We start from the raw sequence: 9,682 nt of genomic DNA, 5'->3' as shown, positions 1-9,682 counted from the left end.
GTGAGTGCCATGCCGCCTATTTCTAGCTTAAGCCACTTTCCTCTAAAAAATGCACCTAAGCAGAGACCTGATTTTCCCCAAATTCCACCGAATCTTATTTATTTAATATCATTTCATAAAATTTATATACTGCTTGATTGCAAAAAAACCAACCCTCAACATTGTTTACCAAAAAATGCTTTGAGGGTTTTTTCCAGCAAGAAGTTTTATACACATTTTACCTTTTTGAGGTAAATATCCCAAGTTTGCATATATACATTATGGTAGTGTATATATGCTTTCTACACCAATATATGCTTTATACCCTGTGTAAAGAATATAACAAATGAAGAAGCATCTTTGGAAAGCGCTGCTAATAACTTATTAAATGTGAACTCTTACATGGTTGTGAAGATGGGAAACAGCACTTAAACATTTGCTAGATTTCATTTATTTTAATTGGCTGCTTTTATAAGCCTTCTGTGCATCACCAGCAACCCAGCTCATCTGATTATTAAAAGGTAAAGGTAAAGGTACCCCTGCCCGTACGGGCCAGTCTTGACAGACTCTGGGGTTGTGCGCCCATCTCACTTAAGAGGCCAGGGGCCAGCGCTGTCCGGAGACACTTCCGGGTCACATGGCCAGCGTGACATCGCTGCTCTGGCGAGCCAGAGCCGCACACGGAAACGCCGTTTACCTTCCCGCTGGTAAGCGGTCCCTATTTATCTACTTGCACCCGGAGGTGCTTTCGAACTGCTAGGTTGGCAGGCGCTGGGACCGAGCAGCGGGAGCGCACCCCGCCGCAGGGATTCGAACCGCCGACCTTTCGATCGGCAAGTCCTAGGCGCTGAGGCTTTAACCCACAGCGCCACCTGCGTCCCTGATTATTAGGTGTGCCAAAACACAGGTGCCATGTGGGAAAGTGCTTATGCCACTTGTTTTGCAGACAGGGAGGTAAAGCTAGTCTCTTCAAGCCCCAGGGACACAGGGAGCTGCCTTATACCAAGGCAGACAAACAATCCATCTAACTCAGTATTGTCCAAACACTCCGGTAAGCAGCTCTCCAGGGTTTCAAACAGGGGCTTCTCCCCATCCTACCTGGAGCTGCCAGGGATTGAACCTGGTATTTCGGCATACAAAGCAGATGTTCCACCACTAGGGCCTGCCCTTCTCTTTCAGGGATCTACACCTCTGGATCTGCTTTCTCTTGTCCATGTGCCTTTACCAACCTAGATAATAAGTCTGCAATCTCCAGCGAGGTTCAGCAAAGCTGTGTCTCCAGTTCAGAGTGAAGCAGTCCCCAGGGACCATTGATTACTTCTCTGATTTTGCCTGTTGTCAGCCAGAGAAGCCTGTCTGGATTTCATACTGTACTGCCCCCTGTTATCCCTCACCAATGACCGGGAAGCCCCTTTGCAGTCCAGCTGTGCTGCTGCAACTGGAGAGCACCTGCTATCTCACAGTGGTAGCCTGAAAATCCTCCCTTCACACCCAGCCTGCAGCAGTCACAAAACGTCCTCACCTTTAGGGCAGAGCAAGAGTATTTACCAAAAGACAGTTTTCACGGGTGCCAAGTTACTTACACTGTTTTAACAGCAGCGGCTTTATTTACAAGCCCAGGAGTTTTTAACTTGACCTTGTCATCATTCTTGGTGTGGAGTAAAAGAATTAATAACGGTAATGCACCTCCATCCTGAGGGGGCAAAGGGATGCAGCGGCCTAAATGTCAGTACCCTTCTCAGGCTTGTGTTTCTTGCTTGTGTGCTTTTGTAACTCTAATAGTAAATTTCCCAAGGTTTGGGTGAATCACCTGAGAAGGTCTGAAGAACATCTGTTTTCATAGTTCACAGATTGTTTGTTGGAGAACTGCGCTGCAAAATTTGGGTAAGTGTGAATTATTGAAGGATGCCTATGTTTTGGTTCTCATATTGCTTTGATAAATCCAGCTTTGAATGCAAACAGAATCACCCCCACCCTTACCAACTGGCAGTGGCTGCTCAGAGTTTCAGGAAAGAATGTTTCCTTGCCCTGTCTGGAGATTCCAGGGATGAAATCTAGGACCCTCTGCACACAAGTCATGTGATCTACTACTGAGCTACAGCCCTTTCCTGTGAAAATGCTGGTTGCCACACATCTTAAAAGAAAACTATATGAATAACATGTTTTAAAAAGAGACTGGGTGTGATATGTCGCCCAGCTGAATGTCTGACACCTTACTTTAGGATGGGAAGGCGGTTGCTGCCTGCCAAGTGCCTGAGCCAAGCTCTCTTCTATTCTGGAGAAGTCTTCCTGTGCAATATGGGACGTGGCCCTTGGGTGGGAGACAGGGCTGAATAGGCCACTGTGTGATCATAAAACCGATGATTCACTAGCCAAATGGAACAAGGCAGCCACACCTATATTTCAGCCCCTCCTCTAGGGTCTGCCCTAACTTCAGGTAGAGTGAGGCTGATGCCTCAGTCCTTTGTTACAAAAGGGCAGCAATTGGCTTCTTGTTTTATTATTATTGGAATTTATCATCCAGAGAGAGATACTCATGGGATTTTTCTGCCTCTGGTGGTAAAATAACACATATATAATGCACACTTTGGGGGGTGGGGAGGGGAATGGTGCAATTTACTGTTCTGCTTCAGGCAGCAAAATGTCTTGGGCTGTCTGTATCCTCCTGTGTTGATCATTGACTGCTAATCCTGAAAACAGCACGGCACTAACAGAGAACTGGGGCACAGTAGGAATCAAGTGCTCCACATATATATTTAGACCACAACTCCAGTCATCCCTGATGTTTGGCCACACTTGCTGAGGTAGATGGGAACTGACAATAAACTAAATCTGGAGGGCACCATGATTGCTACCCCTGCCATAAATGATGAAGTTAGATATAAATTACCCCATCAAAAACCAAACCAACCAACAGGCTACTGAGGAAGGCAATACAAGAAAATAAAAGAGTGAGGGAGCCTCCCTCCACCTAGCAAAATACAACTACCCCACCTAAAGTCACTAGCCAAATGAAACAGCATGCCAATTCATTCTCTGGCTGTGTACACATTATCAGCTTAAAGTGCATCTTGGCTGTTCTTCTCAATTTGGATCAAAGCCGGCTTGGGAGAAAATGCATCAAAATGCAGTGTTTCCTAAGAAACTGCAGGATATACATGGATTGTGCTAACATCATGTGTACGCTGCTTTCCAAACCAGAAGTGGAAGTGCACTGGATGCAGACTATATTGCAGTGTGTACGCATCCTCCGTCTTCCTGAAGGGGACGTTGTTATGGCACATCCATTCCACTCAACATCCTGCCTTTAGCCGTGGCTGTCTCTAGCAGGTACCCCAGAGGGAAGGAAAAACCCAAAAACTCAGGCTACTGCAGCAGGAAACAATGTCCTGCCAGCCTGGGCCCCAGTTTCCTCTCCTCTCTGGGTGGCCTGCCTTGATTGCCTGCCTTTCCTCAGCTGAAAAGCACACCAGGCTTCCTGTCCAATGGTCTCGCTCTCCAAACCAACACCTGCATGAACAAGATGGTAAGCCAATCAAAGGAAGCACTCAAAGAGAGACATATTCCTAGGCTCCCCTGCCAATGCAAACCCACTTGAGCCAGCAGAAGTGCAAAGGCTCCTGGGAGTCATATTCCACCTCTAGGCAAAACAAAAGGTGAATTGTTTTACTGGGCACCATATATTCTATAGCGTATCTCCTTTGCTGGCGCACACCAGTGTTTCAGACCTGCATGCTGCCCTGCCACAGTTATTTTGCAGTTTGAGGCAAAATACACAGGAGTCCCTTTTGTAGCTCATTCACTGAAGCAAGGCTGGAGTGCGGGGGAGGTCAGAACAGGGGAGCAAATTAAAATATTCTTCCCAGCTACATTGCAGAAATTGGAACCCACTTACTCAGCTAGCTTCTGATTATAAGAAGGGGGGAAATAATAAAAAAGATAATTACATCTCCTGTCACAGAAAACGCCAACATCACACCCTGGTCCCTTAATACAGCACCTACACTCTCAACAACAATAGACTCAAAGGTGGTGTCTTGTCCAGAACACATGGGGGGCGGGGGTGGGTCTAAACCCATGCCTTCCCAGTCCAGCACTCCAGCTACTGCACTCTCCAGTCACCTTTGTCTATTAGCAGGGTTGTGATGCCATTGCCATGTAACCACAGTAAATACTAAGGGAACTGATCTGAGAACCCAAGCTTTTCAGGGAAAGCAATAAGGTTCAGCATGTCCTGAGATCTGACAAGCCTCAGGCTGAATAATGTGTGTGTGCGCACACATGCCTAGCAACAGCCACAACTGTTGTTCCAGCATCTGAAGGGAGCAGAGCTAACCTCTATGTGCACAGCTGAACTGTGAACTTATATCTGTTTTATATCAGCTTTTTTATTTTTAGGTATCTGTATGCTGCTTTTCTGGGGAAATCCCATCCAAATAGCCTTTCAACAATAAAAAGTACATGCAAAAAACAATCAGTATCACTAATACCAAGGAAAAAGACTGATCTCTCTCTCTCTCTCTCTCTCTCTCTCTCTCTCACACACACACACACACACACACGTACTGTATATGTATTTACATATAAAGAAAGAATAAAAATAAATTTAAAGCAATAAAAACAGACTCACCATTCCAGTAATACAATGATATACCAACTTACTTTCAGTGAAAACAAAAAAAATTCCTTCCAGTAGCACCTTAAAGACCAACTAAGTCAGTTCTTGGTATGAGCTTTCGTGTGCATGCACACTTCTTCAGATACACTGAAACAGAAGTTTCCAGACCCTTCTATATAGTGAGAAGGTGGGGAGGGGTATTACTCAGAAGGCTGGTGGGAATGGGTGATTGGCAGATAGCTGTGATGAGCCTGTTGACGACTCTTAACGATTGCAATAGGTCTTACAGGAAGAAGCAAGGGGTGAAAAGGTGAAAAATGGCTTTGTCATGTATAATGAGATAAGAATCCAAGGTCTTTGTTCAGGCCAGGTTTCTCCATGGTTTTAAATTTGGTGATAAGTTGTAATTCAGCAGCTTCTCTTTCCAGTCTATTTCTGAAATTCCTTTGTAGTAAAACAGCTACTTTGAGATCTTGTATAGAATGTCCTGGGAGATTGAAGTGTTCTCCTACTGGTTTCTCTGTCTTGTGATTCCTGATGTCCGATTTATATCCGTTTATTCTTTGGCGTAAGGTCTGGCCTGTTTGTCCAATATAGAGAGCTGAAGGACACTGTTGGCATTTGATGGCATACACAATGTTAGACGATGAGCAATTAAATAGTCCCGAGATGGTATGTGTGATGTTGTTGGGGCCAGTAATGGTGTTGTCCGGGTGTATGTGGCAGCAAAGTTGGCATCTGGGTTTATTGCAGGCTCTGGTGCCAGTGTCCGTGTTAGGTCTGGTTGTAGTATTATTGTGGGTTAGGAGTTGTTTAAGACTGGGTGGCTGTCTGTAGGCAATGAAAAGTCTTCCTCCCAGAGCTTGAGAAAGAGAACTGTCATTGTCCAGGAGAGGTTGTAGATCTCTGATGATGCGTTGTACTGTTTTAACCTGGGAGCTGTATGTGATGACTAGAGGTGTTCTGTTATTTTCTTTTTTGGGTCTGTCTTGCAGCAAGTTCTCTCTGGGTATCAGTCTGGCTCTGTTGATCTGTTGTCTAACTTCATCTGTTGGGTATTTTAGTTCTAAAAAGGTTTGCTGTAGATCTCTTAGGTGAGAGTCTCTGTCTGTAGAATTGGAACAGATGCGGCTGTAACGTAGTGCCTGGCTATATACAATGGACTGTTTGGTATGTTTGGGATGGTAGCTAGAGGCATGTAGATATGTTTGTAGGTCAGTTGGTTTACGGAATAAGGTGGTGTCTATGTGCCCATCCTGTATTTTTATAGTAGTGTCCAAAAAATGTATTTCTTGCATACATTGATTCATAGTTAGGTTGATTGTGGGGTGAAAATCATTGAATTTCTGGTGGAAGGTGTTCAGGGTCTGTTGACCATGTGTCCAGATGATAAAAATATCGTCAATGTATCGCAGGTACAAGAGAGGTTTGAGTGGGTAGGAGTTTAGGAAACGTTGTTCTAAATCTGCCATGAAGATGTTGGCATACTGTGGGGCCATGCGGGTGCCCATTGCTGTGCCGCTGATCTGAAGGAACAGGTCATCACCGAATTTGAAGTTGTTGTGGGTAAGGACAAATTGGCAGAGTTTGGTGGCAAAGTCCGCTGTGGTTTTATCTGAAATGGTGTTCCTTATAGCTTGTAAACCATCGTTGTGTGGGATGTTGGTATACAGAGATTCCACATCCATAGTAGCTAGTATAGTATTGTTGGGAAGATTATTTAAAGATTGTATTTTCCTCAGAAAATCTGTGGTGTCACGTACATAGCTGGGAGCACTGATGGCATATGGTTTCAGAACAGAGTCCATATAACCGGAGACACCCACTGTAATAGTGCCAATACCTGAAATGATGGGGCGTCCTGGATTTCCTGGTTTGTGTATTTTAGGTAGAAGATAGAAAGTTCCTGGTCGAGGTTCTGTTGGTGTGTTAGTGAGGATCTGTTCTTGGATGTGTGGGGGTAGCTCCTTAACAATCTTGTTCAGTTCTTTTTTGTATTCTTGTGTGGGGTCTGAGTCCAATTTTATGTAAAAGGCGGTATTGGAAAGTTGTCTGTGAGCCTCCTGAATGTAGTCAGTTTTGTTCATGATGACGACAGCTCCACCTTTGTCCGCTTCTTTAATTATAATGTCTGGGTTGTTTCTGAGATTATCTATGGCTCTCCTTTCAGCATGGTTTAGATTTTGTTGTAGGCAATGGTGTTTTCTGGTCACATCTGTTTGGATTCTGTGGCGGAAGCAGTCAATGTACAAGTCCAGTGTGGTATTGCGTCCATCAGGAGGGGTCCATGTGGAGTCCCTTTTTGTGTAACACTTTTTCGGTGGTAGTTGGTGGTCAGTGTTCTGTTGGGAGGGTGGTGGTTGTTCTCCAGTGGGTTGAGAGGTGTTGTGTTGTGAAGTTTCAGTGAGTGAAACATAAACCACACAGGGGAAGGGTCAATCAATGCAAATCAGACTTCAAGGCTTTACAAAAAGGCAGAAGCCAACCCCAGCTCTACTGGGAAGCTCTGTATGTGTTGAGCCACCACAGAAAAGGCTTGCTCCCTTGTGGTTCCCTCAAGCTGACTGGTCGGTAGTTTCCTGAATCTACTTTTTGCCCCATCTTCAAAAAGATGGGGGAGACCCAGGAAACTCCCAAATGATTAGCTTGACACTGATACCAAGAAAGGTCCTAGAATAGATTGATATGTGAGCACATAGGAAAAAAGGATGCTGTCATCAGCGGCGGAGCATATGCCTGCGCTGCCCAGGGTGGGCGCGCTCCCAAAGGGGGCAGGGCATGGAGGGTGCCCTCCCAGGCGTGGGATAGCCGCTTGGGTGACGGAGTGGCATGTGCACCCTATAGCTGGGGGCGGAGCAAGCCGCCGATGGTGGACATTCAGCACACCACATGCCCGCGACTCCCAAGCCTCCCCCAGTTGCCCAAACAGCTGCTGGCAAAGCGGCGCAGTACCCCCTTTCCCCCGACAGCTTCAGGTAGGCTTGGGAGTCGCAGGCGGGCAGGCGGTGCGCCAAATGTCACCCCCCTCAGCGAAGACACCTGGGGCAGTCCGCCCCTACAGCACCCCCCCCTTCCTCTGCCACTGGTTACTAAGACCCAGTATGGGTTTCTCAAAAACAAGTCATTCCAGATGAACCTCCTGTGTGTTTTTGATACAGTTACAAGCTTTGTGGATCAGGGAGGTGCTGTGGACATAGTGGATATTGATTTCAGTAAGGCTTTCAACAATGTTCCCCATGATACTCTTGCAAAAAAGCTAGTAAATTGTGGTCTGGACAAGGTAACGGCTAGGTAGATTTGTAGCTGGTTGACCTAAAGAGCGCTTACTAATGGTTCCTCATTATCCTGGAAAAAAGTGACAAGTGGGGTGCCACAGAATTCTATCCTGGGCTCACTGTTGTTCAACAACTTTATAAATGAAAGGGATAAAGGAATGGAGGGGTTGCTCATCAAATTTGCAGATGATACCATACTGGGAGGGGTAGCTAATGCCACAGAAGACTGAATCAGGAATCAAGATGATCTTAGAAGTTTGGCCCATACTGGGCCAAAACTAATAAAATGAATTTCCACAGAGACAAATGTACCAGCTGCACAAATATAAGATGGGGGACACCTGGCTTTCCTGTAGTACATGTGAAAAGGATCTAGGGGTCTTAGTAGACCACAAGCTTCATGTGAGTCAACAGTGTGATGCAGCAGCAAAAAAAAAAAAAAAAAAAAAAAAGCAAATGCTATTCTAGGCTGCATCAACAGAAGTATAGTGTCCCAATCAAGGGAAGCAATAGTACCACTTGATTCTGCAGCCATTCTGTGGCCTAACTACCACCATCACGAATGCAGACCACACACTGCAGCCTTATGGCCTCCAGGCAACCTCTGCTAGTCAACAGACCCAGTGCCACACACTCTTAGGCACCACTGTGAGACAACCAAAATGGCACAATCTCTTCATCACCTAGCAACCAGCACTGGGAGACACAGCAACTACCACTCAGAACTTAAACATCTTCTCCGTTAACTATGGATTCTACTTGTAGGAGAAAAGGGCAGGGATGGAATCACCATAATTACTGTGGGGTCTAGGCAGAGGAGGTGTGAAGCTAACATTAAACATGGAAAGATGAAGGCAACAATTAAAAAAAAAAATCAGTTATATGCCAACTTATAGCCAAGTTCTCAGGGCTATTGGCAAGAAGAATACAGTGGTACCTCGGGTTACAGACGCTTCAGGTTACAGACTCCGCTAACCCAGAAATAGTACCTCGGGTTAAGAACTTTGCTTCAGGATGAGAACAGAAATCGTGCTGCAGCGGCAGCAGGAGGCCCCATTAGCTAAAGTGGTGCTTCAGGTTAAGAACAGTTTCAGGTTAAGAAAGGACCTCTGGAACGAATTAAGTAGTTAACCCGAGGTACCACTGTACCACTGTAAAAGTAATCTGAACATTTTAAGTAGGCAAAAACAGTAAGAGGCCTGGGCCTGGGAGTTGTTGTTCCTTCAAGATAAAACTCTACAAACCCCCGCCCCCCCTTCTGCCTCCTCCGGAATCTGTGCACCCGAAGGCTACTTACCTATGTACTGCCCTTTGCCTTCCCGAAATGGAGGGCCGAGAGGTCCTTTCACCACAGGCTGCATGTATTTGATCTGCCCATAACCACCTCCAGCTCCCCCTCCAGTCACCGTGGATATGCCAACCACCAGCAACAGCCACAGGGTTACTTCATGGAGCATCGTGGCTTTGTTGGTAGTCTCTCTGCAAACAAAATGTGACAGCAAAATCACCTTTTGAGAAGATCTCTAAGCTGTTCCTTGGGTATTTTTAGCAAAAACAAAGCAGGTGTATGTGTGTGAGAGAGAGATTTTGCTAGAGCAGGGATGGGGAACCTCAGGCCCTGGGACCAACTACGGCCCACTGGGCCAAACACCCTCCCAAGCCACTAGCCCTGCTGTGCACCCTCCCTGAGTGTTTTTGCCTGGCTGGAATGTGCCCTTGAGATCTGATATGCTTCTTGCTAACCTTGATGGAAGAGAGAAAGGTGTCTGCATGAAATCCTGTGTAGAAGAGGTCAGCTTAATGTCCAAAA

At 45.8% G+C, this 9,682-nt stretch overlaps 1 protein-coding gene across 4 annotated transcripts in view; it reads right to left on the bottom strand.

Annotated features, from left to right (window-relative positions):
* Positions 1-9,682, bottom strand: part of COL8A2 (collagen type VIII alpha 2 chain) — a 139,047-nt gene that overhangs the window by 9,540 nt on the left and 119,825 nt on the right. For all 4 annotated transcript variants that reach the window (XM_083751727.1, XM_083751726.1, XM_083751725.1 and 1 more), the window contains one exon: positions 9,170-9,351. In XM_083751727.1, coding sequence (XP_083607853.1) covers positions 9,170-9,329 — 160 coding nt within the window. In that variant the 5' untranslated portion in view covers positions 9,330-9,351. The remainder of the gene's footprint in view (positions 1-9,169; positions 9,352-9,682) is intronic.

The sequence above is a fragment of the Podarcis gaigeae genome (genome assembly GCF_964106915.1).
Source record: "Podarcis gaigeae genome assembly, chromosome: 8".
In the NCBI taxonomy this organism is placed as follows: Eukaryota; Metazoa; Chordata; class Lepidosauria; order Squamata; family Lacertidae; genus Podarcis; species Podarcis gaigeae.
This window is presented reverse-complemented; position numbering and strand designations above follow the sequence as displayed.